The following is a 26,341-nucleotide window of genomic DNA, read 5'->3' on the forward strand; positions in this document are numbered from 1 at the left end:
GTACTAAACTCCAGGGGAAAGGATGCAGCTCTTATCCAGAATTGAAGGCAGATGAGTCAGGCAGCAGGGATCTATCAACTCCAAAATCCATTCAGAAGTAATTTAATCTTTGCTGTTGAAGCAGATCAACAATGCCATTTGCCTGTATAAAAAATGAGATTACCCAGGATTCTCTTAGAAGAAGATAAATTATTAGTGTAATAGTAGCTTCTGGCCTTGTATAATGTCTCTTCTTAGTACTACATGGTAGTGGCACAGGGCACATCTAGTGCATAATACAGTGTATAGAGATCAGGCCACAGTGCCTTACTTAGGGTGTTTAGGGGAAATTTAACAATTCTCAGCAACCCTCAGCCTTAATGGACTTGGTTATTGTTAAAATTCATCTTTATCAAAGGAAGCACTGGTTAATGATTTTTCTCCTGGCTCAACATGCTGGGCATTAGCTGGAATTGCTGAGTGATTTGCACTGGGGAAACCATGAGAGCAATTTCTTGTTTGTCCACAAATTATCATTAGCAGTTTCATTTGCAGACTGAAGAAGCAGGAGGAGTGGGCTGTTTGCCAGTTGCAGCTTCCCTCCGATTAGGGCGTTAGTTCAATTATGTCCAATTAACTTTTATTGCAGATAGTGGTGATAATTACTTGCAAGTCAGTTTTTTGGCTGCAGTTATCCCAAGGCTGAAGTATGAACTTGATGGATTTTAATAACCAGAATGACACATTTTACTCCCTTCCTCCACTGTAGTTATTTCGTTTTACAGACCTCTTTTAGACAGGAGATCAAAGCATTGTAAAAATTCATCTCACAATTAAAACATATTGTCCTTCTTTTGAAGAGCTGTGTAGGATCATATTTTAAAAGAAACTATCAGGAGCAGCCTTAATGGCTTTTTATATTCTGAGATCAGACCCTTGAGTTCATTGCTCCTTATCATAAGAGAATAGAGTGAGATGGAACTAAATGTCATTCACAGCAATTTGTGCTTATTGTAAGATTATAGTAATTGGCAAGGTGAAGTTTAGTCTTCTGCTTGCCTATGAAATTCTCTTCGAAATGCAGAAGTAAACTTTTGTTTGGGGCACTTTTAAAGACACTGAGGATACATTTCGTTAGTGCTATAGGAATTTTAGTATGTTTTTAAAAAAAAATTTGGGCTATTACAAAGGTTTATTCAACAAAATAGTTCAGTATGGAAATGCACATGATCTTATTTTTATATTATAGTAAAACAGGTGCTATGGAGAGGGGACATGTAGAAGCAGTTGGTTTCTTCCGGTGAACACTCCCATTGTTTATACTCGTTCCAAGGCTTCTAACATGATGGTACTATTTCCTCATATTACCACCTTCCAGTATTATTCTGTTGCTCATTATTTGCCATCTCCACACATTCATTCATCACAAGATTCATAAAACGAACTCTTACAATATTCCTTGGACATGTCTGCCACCATTTAATTTTGATGATAATTTCTTGTCCATAAATTTTTTAACTTGGAAGGGTGAGCTTTGCTCATGGTATCTACCTGGAGAGCTCAAAGATGCCTCTCTAAAATATTTTTTTTATTGTAGTTGTTATTTTATTTTTATTTATTAAAAAAAATTTTTTTTTAACATTTATTTATTTTTGAGACAGAGAGTGACAGAGCATGAACGGGGGAGGGTCAGAGAGAGGGAGACACAGAATCTGAAACAGGCTGCAGGCTCCGAGCTGTCAGCACAGAGCTCGACGTGGGGCTCGAACTCACGGACCGCGAGATCATGACCCGAGCCGAAGTCGGATGCTCAACCGACTGAGTCACCCAGGCACCCCTGTAGTTGTTATTTTAATAGGAAGTTGCATACATAATATCTTTGGAAACATCCTTGCTAGGTAAAAAAAGGGATAAAAGGAATAGTTTGTCTTTATCTGAAGATGACAAACTCCCTTTGCTATTTTCCTTCAGACTTTCCCTTCAATGTTGTTTGATGGTAACCCTGAAAGTAAATGGTCTTATAAGTAAAAGCTGATCTTCTTGACATGCGAAAGACTAAAGTCAGTTCCAAGCTGGGGCTATTCCTAGATCTTCAGGTGACGTACTGTTTTTTTTCATTTCAGATGTCCTTGCTCACCTTAGTGTCTTTGTTACTAGGCTCTCTTCGCAAGGGCTCGTCAGTCTCCTTAGATACTTTATGGATGTGGCTGCATAAAAGTTGTGTTGAGAATAAGTGGCCAAGGAGTGTGGCAATGCATTTTAAGAATCTGTTTTTCTTAGCGTTTGTGTGAAATAAGGGAAGAAAGTTCATGGCTCCTTGGAGAAGAGCTGTAATACAGTTGTTTCTCCTCCAAAGCTTCCCTGATCACACTAAAAAGGAAAGAAGAGGAAAGGGTGAGTGATAAACATCATCCTTGCACTACTTCAAAGCTCTTCATTGATTGTTACCGAAAACCTTTGCTGTAGAATAACCCAAGACTGCCTGCCAGCTGCTGTTGGTGTGAAAGTGGAGAAGCTGGTTGTAGTGGGTAGTTTTCAGGAAGTCTGGAGATAAAGTTTATGATGTCATTTGAAACTTTTTGTATGGTCGGAGGAAAGAATGTCATAACTCTGTTATACTCTGGAAGGTATAACAAGGATTTCCCTTAGAGCATAGAGGTTTTGCAGGCAGTATTGATGAGGTTCAGGATGTGTGCTTAGAAAGAAAGGGCTTGCTTGCAAAACTCTTACTGAAACATGAACTTGAACTTGGTGGAAATGTTAGTGAATGTCAGGCCTGAAAACGGAGGGTTATTAATAGCACCTTGTTCAGGATAGACATTTCTTTTGGAACCTTTCCAGAAGTGAAATTCTCCTTTTTTGTTTGTTTTTTACATTTTATTTATTTTTGGGAGACTGAGAGCACGAGGGGCTGGGGAGGGGCAGAGAGAGAGGGAGACACAGGATCAGAAGCAGGATCCAGGCTCTGAGCTTTTGGCACAGAGCCTGAGGCAGGGCTCAAACCCACAAACTGCGAGATCATGACCTGAGCTGAAGTCGGATGCTTAATTGACTGAGCCACCCAGGCGCCCCTGAAATTCTCCATCTTTAGGTTAAGAGGGTTGCATTGAATGCCACACAGTGGAAGCATTGCCAGAACAGAGTGGAGGTTGGGGGATAATTTGAAATATAGGCACTGGAGAAAATGTTATTCAGGTAAGTGTTGAAAAGAAATTGGAAGTTGATGAGGCAGAAAGATACAGGAAACCTATTCCAGATGGCAAGAACCCCAAATGTCAGCACTCACCAGTGGAGAGCTAAGTTACCTGCGTTAAGATGAAATGATAATAGTTACCAAGAGACCACTTTCTCCCAACTCTTCTTTATGATCTCCAGCCCCCACCCCCTTTCTAGACTTCAACACTATCTTTTTTGTTTATTTTATTTTATTGTAAACTTCATTTGTTTTGAGAGAGAGAGAGAGAACAAGCAAGAGAGGGGCAGAGAGAAAGGGAGAGATCGAGCCCTGCATCAGGCTCCACACATGACCTGAGCCGAAATCAAGAGTTGGACACTTAACTAAGCCACCTAGGCACCGCTGTTTTGTTGATTTTTTTTCTTACAAAAATTTTTTTTTAATGTTTTATTTATTTTTGAGAGAGAAAAGATAGAGCGTGAAGGGGGGTGGGGCAGAGAACAAGGGAGACACAGGATGTGAGACAGGCTCCAGGCTCTGAGCTGTCAGCACAGAACCTAATGCGGGGCTTGAACCCGTGAACCAATCATGACTTGAGCCAAAGTCGCACGCTTAACCAACCGACTGAGCCCCCCAGGCGCCCCTGTTTTTTGTTTTGTTTTGTTTTGTTTTGTTTTGCTTTTCTTTCAAGTAAGCTCCTCTGTGCCTTGCATGGAGCCAAACGCAGGGACTGAACTCACAACCCTGAGATCGTGACGTGAACTGAGATCAAGATTTGGACGCTTAACTGCCTGAGCCACCCAGGCACCCCATATTTTTTGTTTTGTTTTTAAAATAAAATGTGTAGAAACGATCTTAGATTTACAGAAAAGTTGATAGTACAAAGAATATTTTTCTTCCTTGGATCATTTGACCTGATTGCTTCATCATATCAGAATACTTTTGGGGCGCCTGGGTGGCGCAGTCGGTTAAGCGTCCGACTTCAGCCAGGTCACGATCTCGCGGTCCGTGAGTTCGAGCCCCGCGTCAGGCTCTGGGCTGATGGCTGGGAGCCTGGAGCCTGTTTCCGATTCTGTGTCTCCCTCTCTCTCTGCCCCTCCCCCGTTCATGCTCTGTCTCTCTCTGTCCCAAAAATAAATAAACGTTGAGAATACTTTAGTCTTTATCTCAACAACAAACAAGGACACTCTCCATCCAGCATTACCACAATAAAACCATCAAAATCAGTAACATTGATACATTATTGTCATTCTCAGACCCCTCTCAGATGTTGCTATTTGTTGTTGGTTTTTTTTTGTTTTGTTTTTTAACGTTTATTTTTGAGACAGAGAGAGACAGCATGAACGGGGGAGGGTCAGAGAGAGGGAGACCCAGAATCTGAAACAGGCTCCAGGCTCTGAGCTGTCAGCACAGAGCCCGACACGGGGCTCAAACTCATGGACCGCGAGATCATGACCTGAGCTGAAGTCGGCCGCTTAACCGACTGAGCCACCCAGGTGCCCCGTTTTTTTTTGTTTTAAAGTTTGTTTTTGAGCAAGAGAGAGAGTTTGTGGTGATGTGTGCATGAGCAGGGGAGGGGCAGAGACAGGGAGGGGGGGGAGGGGAGAGAGAGAGAGAGAGAGAGAGAATATCCCAAGCAGGCTCCACACGGTCCGTGTAGAACCAGACCAAAGGCTGGAATCCACCAACTGCGAGATCATGATGCAAGAGTTGATTGGGGGCATCTGGGTGGCTCAGTCGGTTGAGCATCCAACTTCAGCTCAGGTCATGATCTCACAGCTCATGAGTTCAAGCCCCATGTCGGGCTCTGTGCTGACAGCTCAGGGTCTGGAGACTGCTTCAGATTCTGTCTCTTGCTCTCTGCCCCTCCCCCACTCATGCTCAGTCTCTCTCAAAAATAAATAAAACATCAAAAAAAAAAAAAGTTGGTTGCTTCACTAACTGAGCCATCAAGCCACCCCAGATGTTGTTGTTTATATGAGTAATGTGTTTCATTTCAGTAAGGATCCAGTTCAGAATCACATGTTGCATTTTTTTTTAATGTTTATTTTTGAGAGAGAGCATGAATGGGGGAGGAGCAGAGAGAGAGGGGGACAGAGGATCTGAAGCAGGCTCTGTGCTGACATCAGTGAGCCCCATGTGGGACTTGAGCTCACAAATCGTGAGGTCATGACCTGAGCCAAGGTCAGACGCTCAATCAACTGAGCCACCTAGGCGCCCCACACATTGCATTTTTAAATTTATTTTACTTTTTAAGTAAACTCTGCTCCCAACTTGGAGCTCGAATTCGTAACCCTGAAATCAAGAGTCACCTGCTCTACTAACTGAGGCCAGCCACACATTGCATTTATTTGTTGTATATTCTTGGTCTCCTTCAGTCTGGAACAGTTCTTCAGGCCTTTGACTTTCATGACTTTAATACTTCTGACAGTTAATTTGTAGAAAGTCCCTAAATTTAGGGTTGCCTGGTGTTTCCTCATGTTTAATTTAGGTTATATATCTTCAGCAGGAATATTACGAGTAATGCATAATTTCAAGAAGTGCAGAATTTTTATGTGTCCTATTACTGGTAATGTTCAATCACTTGATTAAGGTGGTGCCTGCTAGGCATTTCTAGTGTAAAGTTACTCTTTTTCCCTTTGTAATTAGTAAGTATTTTGCAAGGAGATACTTTGAAACTCTGCAAGTATCCTGTTTCTCTCCACCCTTTCAATTTATTACTTTATATATTTACATTAGTATGGACTCGTGATTTTCTTTTTTTTTTTTTTAACTTTTTAAAAAATGTTTTATTTATTTTTGAGAGAGGGGGAGAGAGAGAGAGAGAGAGAGAGAGAGAGAGAGAGAGAGAGAGGAGAGAGATCAATCGATCATGAGCCGGGGAGGGGCAGAGAGAGAGGGAGACACAGAATCCGAAGCAGGCTCCAGGCTCTGTCTGAGCTGTCAGCACAAAGCCCAATATGGGACTTGAACTCACAAATGGTGAAATCATGACCTGAGCCAAAGTCTGCCACTCAACCAACTGAGCCACCAAGGGTAATTTGAGTATAGTTGATGTACAATGTTACATTAGTTTTCAGGTTATAAGAATAGTTATTCAGGGGCACCTGGGTGGCTCAGTCGGTTGAGCTTCTGACTTTGGCTCAGGTCATGATCTCATGCTCTGTGAGTTCGAGCCCTGCGTCGGGGGAGCCTGCTTTGGATTCTGTGTCTTCCTCTCTCTCTGACCCTCCCCCGTTCATGCTCTGTCTCTCTCTCAAAAATAAATAAACATTAAAAACTTTTGAAAAGAAAAAAAGAATATTCAACTTCTTGATACATTATGGATTTTCTATTTTATTCAATAGAATATAATCTTTTATCATTATTTGTTTGATGTTCAAATTATCCCAGAATTTGTCAGTATATCAGGAAAATATTATATGTTTAATCCTAAAGATTATCAAATGATTTGCTGTCCTTTTATTTCATAAATAATTTTTTTTAATGTTTATTTTTGGGAGATAGAGAAACAGAGTGGGGGAGGGGCAGAAAGAGAAGGAGACACAGAATCCGAAACAGGCTCCAGGCTCTGAGCCTGTCAGCACAGAGCCCGACGTGGGACTCAAACCCATGAAGCGCGGGATCATGACCTGGGCCGAAGTCAGACACTTAACTGACTGAGCCACCCAGGTGCCCCACTGTCCTTTTATTTCAAAAGATTGGCTGATAGTCCCCAAACTAACATCTTATGAACAGTGGTAGAAAACAAGAGTTCATAATTCTTCTATTGCTAGGACATGCTTCCTTCACTCATGTACCTATTCGTTGTTCTTTTTGGTTTCTACTGTGTAAACTTCTCTTTCAGAGGTTTCCCTCACCAGTTGAATATCCTAAAGCTTCTGTGTTCTTTGACATGTCACCGTTAGTCTTTGAGCACTTCCTTCCTTTCCTGCACAATGAGATCTTCCAGAGTCATTTCTGTGCCTCAGCCATTTCTCCAAAGAGCCTCTGTTCCTGTTAGTAGAGAGATTTGGAAACCAGGTATCTAGAAATCAGGATCTGATTTGACCGTATTGGGGCTCATTGCTGTTAGATGGTGGAGTAGTCACTGCATCCCTCTGGGGATGCTCTCACACCATAGTGGGCCCCCCACCACTTTATGGCTGCCATCCTTACTCTGTTTGGGTACCTTCTATTTCCAATCTAGTTAAAGTGATTTAACAGAGGGAAAAGGGTGAAGGTTGGTGAGGACATTCAGTTGGTGAGGGAGACCATGGAGAGAATTTACAGAGGAGAAATTAGGAGAGTGAATGGGTACACTGAGTGAAGGAAGCAGTGTACCAGGAATAGAAGAGTTGGGTACTTTTGTTTTCTGCTCCTGTCATAGATGTTAATTTGGGTAGTGTTAGTCATATTTCTTTGAGGTATCTTTGAGATAAAGGAAAGCACATCATTTGGACATCTGTAGGATAAAACATCTATAATTTTTTCCCTGATTTATTCAATGCTAAAGTAATCTTGAGTTAAATTGCTTTGTTTGGGTGGGGCTTAATATGGTATAAGACACACATTTGACCGGTTAGAACCAGCCACACACTGATTAAAAAAAACAAACAAACAAAAACAGTGCTGAGTGATTATGGAATTTTTCACAGCTACAGAAAGGAGCAAAAGAATTCTGCTGATCAGTGTATGAGTTGTGTACTTTGAATCTTTGAGATGTTTAAAGGACTACTTTGTTTTTATTTTGTTTTACAAGGCAGTTCCTGGAATAAGGAAGCCTCTTAAACCTAAGTTCAGAATTTTATTTCAGTGGGCGTTTCGCTGTAAAATACTCTTCCAGCAGGAACTCTCTGTTCTCTCTCTTTTATTTTTTTTTAATGCTTATTTATTTGAGAGAGAGAGAGAGAGCCAGCGCAAGCCAGGGAGGGGCAGAGAGAGAGGGAGACACAGAATCTGAAGCAGGCCCCAGGCTCTGAGCTGTCAGCACAGAGCCCAATGTGGGGCTCGAACCCACGAACTGTGAGATCATGACCTGAGTCGAACTCAGACACATAACCAACTGAGCCACCCAGGCTCCCTGTCTCTATTCTCTCATCTTCCTGTGGATTGAACCAGTATGCCACATCATTAGCTAGTTGCAGTGGTTTGTAGGATGTAGAAGGAGGAGGTGCTCCTGTTCAGTAGGCTTTCAGTTCCTGGGTGCTTTCGAGACTTAGCAGTCTCTACTACTTTCATAGACCCTTTAGCTTCAGAAACCTGGTAATTCCTTGGGTACGTGGAGTGTGAGCCAGAAAGCTTCAGGTTATAGTGAATCTCAATGAAACAGCAAGGTAAGATCTTTCGATTTTTACTAAGGCTACAGAAGCCCTCACCCAAAATTGTTACACATCAGGATTCCTCATGGTCCTCTACTCCTGTCCTCTACTCCCACTAGCAGAGAAGAAGGGAGGGCCTAAATGAACAGAATGTATTAAGATAGCAATTATGCTTTGTTTCTCCTCTTACCTTAAAATCTGCCTACTGTCAAACTAACCCTGGATGGCAATATGTTAACTATAAGTGAAACTTTGTTCCCTGTCGGCACTGAATCTGTTAACCTTTCTGAAACTTCACTAGATATGTAAGGCACATAAACTCAAGGTATTGTGTACAGAGAACAAGTTCTGACAAAGTAGCAGACGAAATGAATATATAGTGGATATAGTAGATGCGTGGCATTGAAAGGTAGGAGTCCGGCTTCCCACCCCCCACCCCCCACCCCTGCCCAAATTTAAAACACCTGAGAAAGCAGAGGGGTATTTCCTGTCAGAGACCTGGGTGGAGTCTATGATGCCCAGCTTCCAAATGCTGTCATGGCAGTATCCAGATGGAAGCTGACTTTGAAAAGGTATGAGTTGGGGCGCCTGGGTGGCGCAGTCGGTTAAGCGTCCGACTTCAGCCAGGTCACGATCTCGCGGTCCGTGAGTTCGAGCCCCGCGTCGGGCTCTGGGCTGATGGCTCAGAGCCTGGACCCTGTTTCCGATTCTGTGTCTCCCTCTCTCTCTGCCCCTCCCCCGTTCATGCTCTGTCTCTCTCTGTCCCAAAAATAAATAAACGTTGAAAAAAAAAAAAAAAAAGAAAGAAAAGGTATGAGTTGAAGTAGGTTCAGAGTTTGAGTTTACTTCTAACATTCAGGGAACAGCATTAGGATGGGAGGGACAGAGTTTTCTGTGCCAGGATTGTTTGAGAATGAGAGAGAATGTTATTTAATCATTACTTGTATTACTCTTGGATATAGTTTCCTCAGTGTAAATTCATACAACTTTTCCCTGAAAAAAAAAAAAATCTGACAAGTTGAACATAAAGTCTTTCTTGCCTTTATGCCCAGCGCATTCTTATCTTGGTTATAGTTGCTGGCTTTATAGTTCACCTTGAAAGGATTTTTCACTAAGAAATGATTGCTAAGTGTTAGGCTAGCCAACGTATACTAGAGTTCTAGTGCAGTGCTGATCTGGGACAGGCAGTTCCCCAAATCCATAGGAAAATCAATAATTACATTCACACTTAAGCAAAACCGTGGCTTAGAATTATATGTTTTTGTTGTATATAATAGTGTAAGAAGAGGGATATGATAGGTGGTCAGTAAATACTGACATGAGAGGCAGCTATGGCATAGTGCCATGTTTTTCAAACATTTTTGTCTATGTTCACAATAGGGATTGCACTCCCAATAAATACACACATATAATTGAGATAATTGAAACGAGAATCATGAAACAATAAGCATTTTTGACTGTGAATTTTTTAATTAAAAAAAATTTTTTTGTTAATGTTTATTTTTGAGAGAGACAGTGTGCACAAGGTGGGAGGGGTGGGGAGACACACAGAATGTGAAGCAGGCTCCAGGCTCTGAGCTGTCAGCACAGAGCCCAATGCAGGGCTTGAACCTACAAACCGTGAGATCATGACCTGAGTCGAACTCAGACACATAACCGACTGAGCCACCCAGGTGCCCCTAATTCATTGTTTTTAAAAAAAAGACTGGTCACAGGGATGACTGGGTGGCTCAGTCGGTTAAGCATCCGACTATGGCTCAGGTCATGATCTCGTGGTTTGCGGGTTCAAACCCTGCATTGGGCTCTCTGCTGTCAGCATGGAGCCCATTTTGGATTCTCTGCCCACCCCCACCCCCCCCGCTTCTCTGCCCCTCCCCTGCTCTCTCTCTCTGAAAAATAAATATAAAAATAAACATTTTTTAAAAATTGGGGGGCTTCTGAGGTTCAGTCGGTTAAGTGTCCGACTTCAGCTCAGGTTATGATCTCACAGTTTGTGAGTTGGAGCTCTGCCTCAGGCTGTGTGTTGCCAGCTTAGAGCCTGGAGCCTGCTTTGGATTCTGTGTCACCCTCTCTCTCACTGCCCCTCCCTGCAAGTGCTCTCTCTTTCTCAAAAATAAATAAACCTTTTTTTTTTTTTTTTTTTTTTTAATTGGGAGGCTATGGGGCCCCTGGGTGACTCAGTTGGTTAAGTGTCCGACTTCAGCTCAAGTCATGATCTCATGCTTCATGAGTTCGAGCCCCATGTAGGGCTCTGTGCTGACAGCTCAGAGCCTGGAGTCTGCTTTACATTCTGTCTCCCTTTCTCCTTGCCCCTCCCCCACTCGTTTGAGTACACGTGTGCACGCTCTCTCTCTTTCTCTCAGAAATGAATAAACATTAAAGAAATTTTTCTTTAAATTGGGAAGCTCATGCTAACTTCATTAGATGAATATCCCATAATTTTTGTAGCCATTTCCTTTTAGACATTTAAAAAATTTTTTTCAAAGTTTATTTGACAAACAGAGCGAGTGGGGGAGATGCAGAGAGAGAGGGACAGAGAATCTGCACTACGGGCACAGAGCCCGATGCAGGGCTCAATCCCACAAACCATGAGATCATAACCTGAGCTGAATCAAGAGTCAGAAGCCTAACCAACTGGGCCACCGGGCACTCCTACTTTTAGACATTTAGATTTGTTCCCAGTTTTTACTGGAACACCAGAGTGAAGAGAATCGTATGTAAATTTTTGTTTGCATCTCTGACTGTTCCTTAGGTTAGCTTTTATTTTTATTTTTGTCTCGTTTTTGTTTTTAAGCAGGCTCCATGCCCAACATGGGGCATGAACTCAAGACCCCGAGATTGAGTCACATGCTTTACTGACTGAGCCAAATGTCCCAGTTCCTTAAGTTAGATTTTAGAAGTATGGTTACTGTATCAAAGAACATGAATATTTTGGGGCGCCTGGGTGGCTCAGTCGGTTGGGCGTCCAACTTCGGCTCAGGTCATGATCTCGTGGTCCGTGAATTCGAGCCCTGCATCGGGCTCTGGGCTGACAGCTCAGAGCCTGGAGCCTGTTTCAGATTCTGAGTCTCCCTCTCTGACCCTACCCTGCTCATGCTCTGTCTCTATCTGTCTCAAAAATAAATGTTAAAAAAAAATAAAAATAAAAAAAAAAAGGAATATGAATATTTAAGAAACTGTGCTGAGGCGCCTGGATGTCTCAGTTGGTTAAGCATCAAACTCTTAATTTCAGCTCAGGTCATGATCTGGAGGTTCATGAATTTGAGCCCCACATTGGGGCTTTGGATTCTGTCTCTCACTATAGTGAGATCCTGCTTTGGATTCTCTCTCACCTTCTCCCTTCCCCTCCCCTATTTGTGTGCTTGCTCTCGCTCGCTCTCTCTCAAAATTAAAAAAAAAAATTACAAAATTAAAAACTGTTTATGCTAATTTCCAGAAAGAATGTATCTATCAATTTAAACATGTCATTTTAGTGACTCATCACTATATCCTTGACTCTGTGAGTTTTAGGTTTTTTCCAAACATTTTGCCATTTTATAAGCAAAAAGTAAAATCTCATCCCATTTAATTTACATTTCTTTAATTATTAGATAGTTGTACTGTTTCTTAAAAATTTTTTTTAATGTTTGTTTTTGAGAGAGAGAGAGAGACACCAAGCACCAGTGAGGGAGGGGCAGAGAGAGAGGAGAAGACCAAGGATCCAAAGCAGGCTTCAGGCTCTGAGCTATCAGCGCACAGCCGGAGACAGGGCTCAAACTCACGAACTGTGAGATCATGACCCGAGCCAAAGTCTGACTACTCAAGTGACTGAGCCACCTAGGCGCACTGTCTTTATATTTGTAGTTGCTTATGTTTCTCCACACAACTTTGGTGGGAGCCATGTCTTCACTCCCCTTACATGGATTCATATGTTGCTGTGGATCATGTCTTTTTCACTGCTTCTATTCATAACTCTTCAACACCTGTTCAAAATTTCATTTAAGCTATTCTTTGCAGTTTTGATAAACTACCCTCTTAAGTATTGTAAATCAATGTTATTACATAGCAAATTTTTTTTAAATGTTTATTTATTTATTTTTAGAGACAGAGAGTAGGGGGAGGGGCAGAGAGCGAGGAGAGAGAGAATCCCAAGCAAGTTCCGCAGTGGGAGCAGAGAGCTTGATTCGGGGCTTGAACTCAGAAACCATGAGTTCATGACCTGAGCTAAAATCAGGAGTCAGATGCTTAACTGACTGAGCCACCAGGTGCCCCACATAGCAAAAATATTGATATAAATGTGTCCTGAAATTTCTAAACCCAGTAGTGAGCTTTGATGAGGCACTTTAGACCCAGAAAAGAAAGACACCTCTGTACCAGGGTTAGGAAACATAGGCACACGTGGATTCAAACATTCTCACCTAGACTTGTTTCAGAATAACACCTTGTAGTTACATACCCAGAATGGAGCCAGCCAAGTGTCTTCCCTTAAGCCTCTTCAATTCCTGTCCCCCTTCAGACTTGAAAGTTGGACTATAGACTGGGCTAGAGGGCCTGCTCTCTGGTGAGGTGATTCTGGGTCACTAGAGAAATCTAGCTTCTGTTGTACCTTGTGCAGTTGAGGAGATGAGAAAGGGCATGAATAAGCAACTTGTTTAGCTGTTCTGTAAACACATGATTGCCGAAAGTTTTTAACAGCCTGCTAAATTCTTAAAATTCTTTTTCTGTGTTGTGGCTGTTGGCTAAGTTTACAGAAGCTAACTGGGGAACCGCCTTTTTTATTTTTATCATACCTGTCTGAGGTCTGACTTGTTTTGGGCTCAATCAGGGCCTATTAAAGGTCTTTCTAGACACCCTAAGACTTAAAATTGTACCCAACTTTGATACCTTTTCAACAGATTCCCTTTAAACATTTTTTTTTCTTTTTTAAGTTTATTTTGAGAGTGTGTGCAGAGGAGGGGCAGAGGGAGAGAGAGAATCTTAAGCAGGCTCCATGCTCAACGCAGAACCCAACATGAGACTTGATCCCAGGACTGCAAGATCATGATCTGAGCCGGTATCAAGAGTCAGACATGTGGGGTGTCTGGGTGGCTCAGTCGGTTGAGCATCTGACTTCTGCTCACGTCATGATCTCATAGTTTGTGAGTTCAAGCCCCGCATCGGGCTCTGTGCTGACAGCTCAGAGCCTGGAGCCTGGTTCGAATTCTGTGTCTCCCTCCGTCTCTGCCCTTCTGCTGCTCATATTCTGTGTTTCTCTCTGTCAAAAGTAAATAAACATTAAAAAAAAATTTACAAAGTGACGTTCAACCCACTGAGGCCACCCAGGCGCTCCAACAGATTTCCTTTTAAAAAAACAGTTTGGAAAAAATAAATAAATAAATAATAAATAAACAAACAAACAAACAAACAAACAAACAAACAGTTTGGGTCTTTTGCCTCAGTTTTTCCATCTAGATGTGAGATCATTGTTTCTCTGTCACTGGGCAGCTTTTCATGGACTTGTATGAGACTTGGGCTTTGAAGATTAAAAATTGCCACAAATTGTAACATATTTGCTGAATTACATCTCATCTGAATAATAATTTGAAACTTTCTGATTCAGAACCAGTTTCTACAGAAAATTATAAAAGGTAAAAATCCAATATTTGTGTCTTATCTCAACAAAGTGGTTTCTTGTTTTCATTGTCTTGCTAGGCACAGTCTCAGGTACTTGTGAGTGAAATTCTACCCACTCTGACAGGTCTGCTTGCAGTTATGAATGTGGTTAAATGCAGAGTCAGTCTAAGATGGTTCATCTTAAGTGATTCATCCTTGATAGGCCTTTGGAAACTCAAACCTATTACATACCATAATGAAAAGTTACAAGTTCTGATTTCACTGCCTACAATAAACACAGCCTGCATTTTCACATTTTTAGGAACACTGATTTCTACTTAATGGAGATTAAAGCACAGAAATCAAGTGATACTTTTTCAATAGAGTATATAAATAAAAGTAGTAGCTGGGCTTTTTGTTTCAAGTGCCCAGCCCCCCCCCCCTTTTTTGGTGATTGATATCTTTATGGCTTTGGAGGTGGGACACAGGTGCTCAGGAGCTCTTGGTGGGCGGCCAGCTTCCTCTTCACCTTCTCGGGCTTCTGGCTGCAGAGGATGGCACTGGCTCTGCGGATGGCAGCCGTGCACAGATCTGGGCAGTGCTTGTTCTTAAGGATCATGTGCCTGATGCTGCAGAGGCTGCCCCGGACATTCTTGTTAATGGTGGTCCAGTCCTAGGAGGTGCGGGGTTTTCACTGGTGGGATCTCGGCCTCACGACCACCACTAGCCTCTACCGTCAGCCACCGGCTCCATGCCCAAAGTCTTGTGGTGAACTCACCGGTTGTAGCAGGAGTTGTGAGCCTTCGGGATATTGAGTTCAGTGCTGTATGTCTGCTTGTTCCTTTTGATCAGGAAGCTGGAGCACTTCTGCAGGACCATCTGTTGCAGGTAGGCGGACGCAGCATCATCTCCTCTCACCATGGCTGCTGGAGGTGGAAAGAGCTGCCCAGGCATTTTTAATCCCCTCTGTTCTCTCACGGAGTGAAGGTACCTGTAACGCACAGGCACAGGCACTTGTCAGCACTCGTATTATCTATATGATTCAAGGATGCAAATTCAGATAATTTCCAGAGCGTGAGATTAAAGTATATGCTATCTTCAGGAATGTGAGCCAGTGATATTTATTCAAGATCTGTTATGTGATAATCTGGTTCCTGACTCTCTTAGAAGGATAAATAAAAGACAGGTTCTGGTGTTAGGAAGCTCACACACACCTAAGTTGTAAGGTTAGAATGCCCAGGGAGAATACTTTCCCAGTACCTGAATAACACATTCAAGAGAAAGCACTGGGTCATGGATGAGTTAAATAATAAGAGGATCCAGGAAAGAGCATCCTTGCTGAAGAAAGCCCTGGTAGAGAAAGTACCTTTTGGACTAGGATGGAGTGGGACCCAGGACAGGAAGAGGACTTTGTGTGGCAGGTTCTGAAGGGTAGTTAGTAGGAGTCGTGTTTCCAGACACCTAAGTGGGGGTGACTTGAAAAAATAAGCCCTGGGGCTCCTGGCCGACTCAGTCCCTGGGGCATGTGACTCTTGATCTTGAGATCCTGAGAGCCCTGCACTGGTTGTAGAGATTACTTTAAAAAAAACAAATAATTTTTTAAAAGCCCAGGGGCACCTAGGTGGCTCAGTTGATTTCTGCTCAGGTCATGATCTTGTAGTTTGTGAGTTCAAGCCCCATATCGGGCTTGTGCTGACAGTGCAAAGCCTGTTTGGGATTCTCCTTCTCTCTCTACCCTGACTCATGTGCACGTGTGCTCTCTCTCTCAAAATAAACTTAAAATAAAAAAAAAAAATAAAAGTGTAAGTGTTAAAAAAAAAAAAAAAAAAAAACAACCCAGACTGAACATTCGCCATCCCCCCACACCCTCCTAGAGTTGTGAGGTCACAATTCCAAGTGAATTTTAACTTGCTTATGGGGTTAAAAATAGAGAAGAAAGATGCCTTTAAGCAGTGGCTGAACTTTATTCAGGTTGGGTAATTAGCGAAAAGTAGAATTCAGCAGAAGTTCACAGTTAAATCTGGACAAAGTTACCTGTTGAATAGATTGTTTATTGTAACAGACCATAAAGATACTGATTTGCAGTCTGATTTGATAAACATGTAATTTTTGCTGTCTTTTGCCCTGTTTATCCCCAGAGCAGTGGTTTGGCGTTTCCGTTAGGTTTTAGCCTAATTTCTTGGACCCAGGAGTAAAGGAACAGGGAGCAGTAGGATAAAATGTTTTTCCCCATTATCAAAAAGTAGTCTTTTTATTTTTTTGATTGATTTGAGGGGGAGCACACACACATGCAGGTGAGTGGGGGAGGGTCAGAGAGAGAAGGAGAGAGAGAATCTTAAGCAGGCTCCATGCCCAGCTCTGTCTCAGGACAACTATGGGCTCGAGTCTGATGCTTAACTGCCTGAGCCACCCAGGTGCCCCAATAAGTAGTCTTTTTAGATAAGCCTTTAGCTCTTGGATGAGAAGGCTTTAATTAGAGATACTAAGGACTATTAATGCAGTTTCTCAGTATCATATTCTCTAAAGATGCATATACATGGGGGGTACCTGGGTGGCTGTATTGGTTAAGTGTCTGACTCTTGATTTTGGCTCAGGTCATAATTCAACGTGTGTGAGATTGAGCCCCACATCAGGCTCTTTGCTGACAGTGTGGAGCCTGCTTAGGATTCTCTCCTCCACCCCCCCCCACCCCCCCCACCCCCCCACCCCCCCCCCCCCCCCCGCTCCTGCTTCACACCTGCTCTCTCTCAAGACCACAATGGCAGATTCAAATTTTTGAACTACAGCGTGAATCAGTTTCTACTGGGCTAGTCAACTTTTTTTTTTTTTTTTTGAGGGGGGAGGGTTCTTTTTGAAGGTGGGGGGGTTGCAGGGAAGGGAAAGCAGGAGAGAGTATTGGCAAAGAAGTGTAGTGGGAGGCAGTGGATTGTGGGTGTTGAAACTGGGCTGGAAGTGATGGCTGTAGACCACTTCACCTTACCCCAGAGCCCCCTGAGTAAAAATAAATCCTTTTTCCAGCACTTTATCTTCTCTCCTCCTATCCCTACCTTTCAGTGGTCTTAAGCATAAAAAGGGACAAGTAGCACAAACCCAGCTGAGGTTTTCTTACCTGTGCAGACCTGCCCTAAGGTAGAGATAGTCCTTTATCAGATGCCACCCAGGAAAGCAGAGTGTGACATCACAACTCTAATGTAACTGCTGGCAGTCTTCTGACTGGGGTGGGGGTGGGTGGGAGGGCAGATGAAAGTACTTTTGAGTTTTCCCAGTGGGCACAAGGGTTTTGTTCCTCGATTAGAGATAGTCTGGAAATGCTAGCACTGGTGCGAATGCCCCAGGAGAGTTTGAACACCTTTCTGGGCTTACTGTGATACCGTAGTTGCCCTGCTTAGGGAGCAGGCCAGCTGGCGGTGGGAACGCTGGCTGAGAGCGCACAGAGAGGCTTTGCCAAGGAGATCTTTTTTACTTTCTCTGTAATGTGTGCAGCTCATTTGGCCTGAGCTCTAGATTACTACTTGATTCTGTTTAGAAGTCAGAACTTGAATTTTGAGGCCTCTTCAGGAGGTAGTGCTAGTGTTGATTTCTGGCTCTCCTTGGGCTTCTGGAAGTGTCAACAGTAAACTTATATTGGGATTGCTTTTTAGAAAAAGCCAGGTGGTAATCAGAATATGTGGGTGGTGTGAAGTTTTTAAAGAAAAGGCCTGTGCCCAGCTGCCAGCTTCCAGAGAAGTACTTTATACTGCACATCCCTTCTTTCTAGAATGGGGTGTGGAAGGGAATTGTTTCCGTCCTGTTTCATCACAACTTTCATGATTTTGCCACATTCCCTGCCTTCCCTGACGTAGCAGAATCTGATTCTTCACTTAAGTGAAAACTGGTCAAGGGGCTTGAAGACCTCCTTAGTACAAGAGCAGTCTTTTGGAAGGGATGGCAGATAGAGCCTTGAACTCTTAAAGGGTCACAAATTAGGGCTGTACTCTTAGCAGCCTCGATAATGAGTTTTCTCGAGTTGCTGGGTGGTTCTTGTTGGGGACGTCATCATGGAGGGCCCCAAGCTCTGGTATCTTCTTTTTCCTTCACCCCCTCCTGCCCAAACGAAAAATTGATTTCCTAGGGTCTTTTTTTCTTTTTTTAAAAGTAATCTCTAGGGTCGCCTGGGTGGCGCAGTCGGTTAAGCGTCCGACTTCAGCCAGGTCACGATCTCGCGGTCCGTGAGTTCGAGCCCCGCGTCAGGCTCTGGGCTGATGGCTCGGAGCCTGGAGCCTGTTTCCGATTCTGTGTCTCCCTCTCTCTCTGCCCCTCCCCCGTTCATGCTCTGTCTCTCTCTGTCCCAAAAATAATAAATAAACGTTGAAAAAAAAAAATTTTAAAATAAAAGTAATCTCTATACCCAACGTGGAGCCTGAACTCCCAACCCTGAGATCAAGAGCCACATGCTCCCCTGACTGAACCAGCCAGGTGCCCTGACTCTCTTGAGTCTTTACAGAATTCACCTATTATTTTTGCTCCTTTGTTCACTGTCAGTAAATCCATTAATGTGTCTTTGCTGCAGTTTAGCAGTTTAGCTGGTTTAATTATCTCCTGTTCTTCGTATTGGAAATCCAGAGTTATGGTTTGAGGTGCAATATGTTATGGTCAACTCTTAGGATCCACAGCCCCCCCCCCCCCTTCATCTCTTCCTGGTTGTAGGCATCAAGATTTAGTAGGTATGTCAGAGATTGCGGTGATCATGCTAGATTGGTTCTTTCCAGAAAGTACAGGGTAAGAGTGTATCTGCAGGACAGCTTAGTGAATGTGTCCTCTGTAGCTCTGTCATCACAGTACTGCTGCTGTCCAGATGGAGTACAAGGCGTGGAGGTGGATGCTTGGCTCATTGGAGGAACTGCAAGGAGACCACTGTGGCCGAAAGTGGAATCAGAAAGAAAGAGGGGCAGGGAAGGTTAGAAGATGAGGTCAGAGAAGGAGTAGTAACAGATCATGGAAGGCCTTATGGACCTGGTAGGATTTTGAATTTTATTCTATGTGAGATGGAAAATCATTAGAGATTTTTGAGTTGATAAGTTTTCTAATTAAACAAATAAATTACTCTGGCTGCTGTGTGGAGAGTAGATTGGGTGATAGGGGCAAGGGTGGAACAGAGAAACCATTTAGAAGGCTATTGTAGTAATCCAGGTGAGAGATGATGAGATGACAGGTGACAAGTGGAATTACCACCTGTTTCCAGGAAAGCCTGGGAGACCTAATTGAGAAAACATCACTAAAGCCCCTCATACAGCCCATTTCATATTAGGCTCCAGTATTTGTTAATTCCCTTCCTTTCCTTGGATTTTGCCTTCTCCTACATTAGGACCATAGGGGAGAGGTTATTAAACAGAGAACAGCATTCACAAGAGAAGGGATTGTAAACTGTACTTCAGTCATTTGACCCCGACAGAAGCCTTTTTATTTCTTGAGGCGCTGCAGTTGGCGTCCTGTGTACATTCTGTTATCCCACCCACCGGAGACCTGAAAAGGCTGAATCTGTGCCAGAACTCTTGGACAGCTCTATTCTCATTGAAGCGTTCGATCTTCAGTTCTTTCCGCAGTTGCTATCTTAGACACAGTTTGAGCAGCCCCTTTTACAAAGTGTCTTTTTAGCTACCTGGCCTTGCAAGCTGGAGCTCTCAGATACTCCTCGTGACAGGTAGTTTCACATAGCTGAGAGGGCCCTTCAGAGAGAAAGAAAGAGGGTTTGCGGTCTTTGTTTAACACTTGAGCTTTCCCCCCACTCCGCTTTTGTTGGGATTAAAGCTTTAACATAGCCACCTTGATTTCTGGGTTTTGCAGCTTGGGAAAGGTATTTCATGTATTCTAGCATAAGATATTTATTTGAAAAAGCTTGGTCCTTGGTACACAGGGAGCTTGCATTGCTCTTCCCTACAGAAGGCCACATCAGGTCTATTCTCTTGGGCAGGTCTTGTTGGTAGACACCACAGATGAAACCATGCCATCTTGACATAACGTCAGGATTACCTGCCTAGAGAGGGTTGCCGGCAGCCTGCTACCTCACTGATTTACTCTGGAACAATGCAAATTTTTTTTTCTTTCTGGGGTCCAGGGAGACTAATTGTGTGGTAGACAATAGGAAAGGTAAATCCTCAGAAAACTTACAAACAGAATTTGCTTTAACAGTAGTTAATTGTGTCTCCTAGGATGCTTTGCCCCTTCTTCCTAATAAAAGTAGCTCAGATTTCTGCCATAGCCAGTTGGACTTTGGGTGTCTCTGCAACTCGTATACTGTACTGCCTCTGGAAATGTCTGACTGCCCCTGCCCAACCAGGCCGTAAATAGACTGAGCCAGGCCCTATTAGGGCCAGCTCTCTTCAGGAACCCTGTTCTATTTTCAGGGAGAAGTCATTTTTCCTTTCACCTCCGTTAGAATCTGCCCTAGCCTTTCTGCTCCTGCCTTAGGAGCTGGGACACAGAGGAGAGCTAGAATGTCCTGTATCTAGCTAGCAACCCCATGGGCCTATCCAAAAGCAGCAGGGAGAGGCCATCTACAGGAAATGCAAATGCCAAGAGTGCATGTAAAGCTTATGAACCGTAAAAGACTTTACCAGTACACCTTATTCTCCAGTTATTTGTGTGGTTAGGTATTTCCAGGTTTTATTTCCCCTCGTGGCCCATGTTTCTGTGCTGACTGAAACAGAATTTTAGCCATAGTAACAGGGGCAAATTGTTGCTGTAGATATATTTTCAACCAACATCCTGCTAATTAAATTGCTTATCTATCTAAACTTGGGCCTCTGCTGCTCATATCCAGTGTCCCTGGTATCTTCCTTGAGTGAGTTGCCTTGTATTCCATGACCTTGTTTTTGTGTTCATTGCAGTGTGAGTGACTGCCTCATGTTGTGTTGATGCCAGTCTGCCATGCTAGCCTGTCTACCAGGGCCAGGTGACCTGTCCTTTCAGCTTCTTCCTCACACGCAGATGAACACTGGACTTCAGAAATGTAAGTAATCTGGATCCCGGAGTAGGATGTAATCCTTATTTTGTCCCTACATTTGAGTAATCCCAGGGGAACATCAGGGGTATGTTGACTGTGAACTTTGGTACTTCCAAGATATTCTTCACAGACAGCAAGAAAGCAGCTACAAAACTTGTCCACAATGTGAACGCTTTTATAATCAGAGAGATCCTCTTAAATACTAGATTTCCCCAGTGTCTGTCATCTTAATTGTAATTGTTGCTGCTAACTATCTGTTGAGCACCAAAGCCGTAAGGGGTTTTACAGGGAGATATATATATATATATATAATCACCTTTCAAACGTGTTTCAGTTTGAACCCCCATGAGCAATTGAATGAAAACTCACAGTCTTGATTACTTACTGTATCTTAGAAATAAACTATTGACCCTTTTCTGTTATTTTGGACTCTGAGCATTCTCTACTATGGAAACAGCTCCCTTTGGCTTTGCTGTCTGCTGAGCCAGTGACCTCAGTTTACAAGTAAAGAAGCTTTCACCTACAGAAGGGATAGGGAGCTAGCTTTCTCAGTCTCTCTGGGTATACTCCTGCTAATAAACTTGCCCAAAAGATTGAGCTTTTGAGAACTAAAAAAAAAAAAAAAAGGAATCTAATAAAGTAAATTGTGCCCAACGTGGGGCTTGAACTCATGACCCTAAGATCTAGGAGATCAAGGGTCACATGGTCCACTGACTGAGCTAGCCAGGTGCCCCAGATTCCTGTCTTAAACTGGCTGGAATTGGAGCGTTAGGCCTCATATCTTCCCAGTTTCCTGGCTTCTGTCCCTGCACTACAATGATGTGCAAGGAAAAGATTCTATTCCTAGCTCATTACCATGTACAGTGTCTTCAAGTATAAAAATGGCCCTAAATTTGGGATAGACCTTCCTTTCAGAGCAAAAGGGGAAATCACTGAGGCGTTTAGGCTTGCCCTTTAATAGAAAAGGTGCTTCAGCACTTTACCCAAATCCTTTATGGCAGGGGTTGGTAAACTTCTTCCGTAAAGGGCCAGATAAGCAAGTATTTTAGGCTTTGGGGTCCATGTTGCATCTACTGTTGCAGGGCAAAGGCAGCTATAGACAACACGTAAACAAATGAGTGTGGCTGTGTCCTGATGAAACTTTTTACAAAAACACAGCAGCTATATTTTATATTTTGGCCCACAGGCAGTAGTTTGCTGAACCCTGCTCGGGGAGATCATCTTCAGAAGTTAAAAATGGTCTAGCCTCTTGACTTCATTTCTTTGAAGGAGAGTAAGACCCAGAGCCTGATGAATTCTGGGATTTGGCCAACGATTCCAATTCCTGTAATGACAAGCTAAAACTAACAGTCTTCCTCCTGTAGCTGCCTGACCCAATAGGCAAGCTATGCTATGTTGTACCAGCTTTCCTCCCCATCTTTCTCTCAATAAATGATATTTGGGTGATAAAGTTGTCTGTGTTCCCTGGCCACTGAAATCTGCATGCTAACTGCATTTTGATTGGTTCTGGGGTTCCAGGGATACAACTGGATAAGGGAGTTTACTTAGAAGCATGACAGAGTAGCTCGCTGACCTTGCTTCCAAGTTCCTTCGTGTACTCAAACAGCTTTACCCAGAGATGGAGTATCAAGGGTGAGCCATTTGTGAAGAAAGGCAAATAGGCAGCTTTATCTTGGGTGCTGACTTCGGATCTACACTCCTTCCCAAAGCAGCCTCAAAGTATCTGCCAACCACTGTCCTCAAATCAGTATTCAAGAATTGTGGGGCGCCTGGGTGGCGCAGTCGGTTAAGCGTCCGACTTCAGCCAGGTCACGATCTCGCGGTCCGTGAGTTCGAGCCCCGCGTCGGGCTCTGGGCTGATGGCTCAGAGCCTGGAGCCTGTTTCCGATTCTGTGTCTCCCTCTCTCTCTGCCCCTCCCCCGTTCATGCTCTGTCTCTCTCTGTCCCAAAAAAAAAAAAAAAAAAAAAAAAAAAAAAAAAAAGAATTGCAATAACCTTCCCTGGTTTCAGGCTTGTCTGGGGAATAGCGTATTGGAATCCCTTTGTCTCACTTGATTACTATCCTTAACTACACACAAGCCTTTGCAGAGAAGAAAACCTGTTTTAAGCTGACTTGCTTTCTTTTCACCTCTCCCAAAATGTAGAAGAAAACAAATTCTGCCATATGACTTAGAGCCGTTAGCATTGAGCATTTAAGGTGAGATGGAGCATAAACTCTACCCTTTTGGAGCTGGCACCAAGACCCACTCAAAGCCAGGCTTCTTAGCATAGAGACCTGAGAACCAGTTTTGTAGTTGTGCTCTTCTTTCCCTGCCCCTCATCCTCAGGAGGGTCTTACAAGTTGTTAGAAACACAGAGCTTCGTATTGGGTGGGGAGGGCGCGGGGATGGGGCACAGATGTTTATAGATTATTGTGCTTTATATTGTAAGAGCTCAAGGCAGGAGAGACGGGACATGTGGCTTCTTGGCCAGCTCTGTAAGTCACCTGGCTAATTGCCTTCCTCAGGCTAAACCCACCACATGTATAGAATCACAGAATTGGTCCCTTCTGACTCCAACATTTTCTCACCTCCCCTTCCTTTTCTGTGTGTGTAGGAGAATGTAACGCATTTCCCATCCTGCCATGGGGTAGTCTGGATTAAGGAACATCTTGGCTTTGGTGGTTCTTGCATTTGATACAGGACCACAGTTGGGGTTAGGTAGATACCCTTCTAGAACTTTTCTAGGTTTTATATTCCATGCTGTCACTTGCTTTGAGAGTTCTCAGCTGTTTTGGAACTTTACTTGGCAAAATTTCCTCTGACCCATCTTTTCCCAATTCACCAGAAAATGTGTTTTTTGGACCCCCCCCCCCCCCCCCCCCCCCCCCCCCCCCATTAACCCCAAGCCTCTGCTTCTCCTTCCCCAGCTCACTATCAGGTATATCGTAATATTTCTGGTTGAATGGCTGAAATGACCAAAGGTTCTTGGTCCTCAAATAATCTTTTAGACAACAACTTTGACCTCCTTCATTGTAGAGTATCAGGGCCTGAGACAAACATCAGAATCACCCACTTTCACTACTACTTTCTGTGCCTGTCCGCCCCCTAGTGGAAGGTCCTGGAAATGGTGCATTGACCCAGTAACTGGATAAACCCATAGAAATCTCAGAAATTAGTTAATATTTGTTGAGTGCTTATTGTATGCCAGGCAGTATTTTGAGCATTGTTATCTTTGTTCTCATTCGTTCCTCAATGATTCCATATGAGAGACTCTCATCTTTCTTTTGAGGAGAAGGAATAGAGTAGCACTTGCCAGTGTCACATTACTGTTCAACTCGGCTAGAAGTCATACTCGGGTCAGACTCCAAAGCCAGTGTTTGAAACACACTGCCTGGGCATCTCCCACCTATTGATAGTTTCCTGCCGCATATGGTACTTGCATCTTCTGACCTTCAAAATAGAATAAACAGGGAGGCCCCTGTGGGGAAGCTGGGATTCAGGGAGATTGCCCACTCTCCCCCAATCCCTGGCATAGACAGCAGTGCTTTCTGCTGCATTTAACTCCCAGACTCAAGACCAGTGGGCTTTCTTGGTCAGGTTACTTTTTCCTGTCTATGCACACACTCAACCATACCTACTATCTTTGAATAATAACTTTCAATAGTCATGGTTCCTGTTCTCAGACCTTTTTCCTATTCATTGAATCTCTTGATCTTAGTGGTTCTATGAGGTATACCAGCAGGTATCATCCCTGTTTATAAATGAAGAGTGACTGGGGCGCCTGGGTGCCTCAGTCAGTTAAGCGTCTGACTTTGGCTCAAGCCATGATCTCATGGTTCGTGAGTTTGAGCCCTGCATTGGGCTCTGTGCGGACAGCTCAGAGCCTGGAGCCTGCTTCCGATTCTGTGTCTCCCTCTCTCTCTGCCGCCCTTCTCCTGCTGTTTCTCTCTCTCTCTCTCTCTCAAATAGATGAACATTTAAAAAAAAAATCTTCAGAAATAGGGGTGCCCGGGTGGCTCAGTCAGTTAAGCGTCTGACTTCGGTCATGATCTCATCGTTCGTGATTTCAAGCCCTGCGTCAGGCTCTGTGCTGACAGCTTGGAGCCTGGAGCCTGCTTCGGATTCTGTGTCTCCCCTTCTCTCTGCCCCTCCCCAGCTCATGCTTACACTCTATCTCTGTCAAAAATAAATACTTAATAAAAAAAATTTTTTTTAATCTTCAGAAATAAAAAGAGATTATGACCAATTATATGCCTATAAAATGGGTGATCTAGAAGAAATGGACAGATTCCTAGAAACATATACACTACCAAAACTGAAACAGGAAGAAATAGAAAATTTGAACAGACCCTTAACCAGTAAAGAAATCGAATTAGTAATCAAAAAAATCTCCCAAAAAAACAAGAGTCCAGGGCCAGATGGCTTTCCAGGGAATTCTACTGAACATTTAAGGAAGAGTTAAACACCTAGTCTCTTGAAGCTGTTCCAAAAAATAGAAATGGAAGGAAAACTTCCAAACTCTTTCTGTGAAGCCAGCATTACCTTGATTCCAAAACCAGACAGAGACCCCCCCTAAAAAGGGGAACTATAGACCAGTTTCCCTGATGAACATGGATGCAAAAATCCTCAACAATATATTAGCCAACTGGATCCAACAATACATTAAAAAAATTATTTACCACGACCAAGTGGGATTTATACCTGGGATACAGGGTTGGTTCAATATCCGCAAAACAATTAACGTGATTCATCACATCAATAAAAGAAAGGACAAGAACCATATGATCCTCTTAATAGATGCAGAGAAAGCATTTGACAAAATACAGCATCCTTTCTTGATAAAAACCCTCAAGAAAGTAGGGATAGAAGGATCATACCTTGAGATCATTAAAAGCCATGTACAAAAGACCCAACACTAATATTCTCAATGGGGAAAAACTGAGAGCTTTCCCCCTAACATCAGGAGCAAGACAGGGATGTCCACTCTTGCCACTGTTATTCAACATAGTATTGGAAGTCTTACCCTCTGCAATCAGGCAACACAAAGAACTAAAAGGCATCCAAGTCACCCAGGAGGAGGTCAAACTTTCACTCTTCACAGATGACATGATACTCTATATGGAAAACCCAAAAGTTTCCACCAAAAAACTGCTAGAACTGATTCATGAATTCAGCAAAAGTTGCAGGATATAAAATCAATGCACAGAAATTGGTTGCATTCCTATACACCAACAATGAAGCAATAGAGAAATCAAGGAATGGATCCCGTTTACAATTGCAATAAAAACCATAAAATACCTAGGAATAAATCTAACCAAAGAGGTGAAAAATCTATACACTGAAAACTATAGAA

The 26,341-nt window shown here is 43.1% G+C and overlaps 1 protein-coding gene and 2 pseudogenes across 2 annotated transcripts in view; 1 reads left to right on the plus strand and 2 right to left on the minus strand.

Annotated features, from left to right (window-relative positions):
- The window catches only part of FAM222B (family with sequence similarity 222 member B), a 77,055-nt gene that overhangs the window by 41,540 nt on the left and 9,174 nt on the right, over positions 1–26,341 (plus strand). For both annotated transcript variants that reach the window (XM_030294965.1, XM_032591235.1), the window contains exon 2: positions 20,892–21,013. In XM_030294965.1, coding sequence (XP_030150825.1) covers positions 20,932–21,013 — 82 coding nt within the window. In that variant the 5' untranslated portion in view covers positions 20,892–20,931. The remainder of the gene's footprint in view (positions 1–20,891; positions 21,014–26,341) is intronic.
- Positions 1,297–1,521, minus strand: LOC115500502 (annotated as a pseudogene).
- LOC115501367 lies at positions 14,489–14,946 on the minus strand (annotated as a pseudogene).

Source organism: Lynx canadensis, chromosome E1 (genome assembly GCF_007474595.2).
Source record: "Lynx canadensis isolate LIC74 chromosome E1, mLynCan4.pri.v2, whole genome shotgun sequence".
Lineage (NCBI taxonomy): Eukaryota > Metazoa > Chordata > Mammalia > Carnivora > Felidae > Lynx > Lynx canadensis.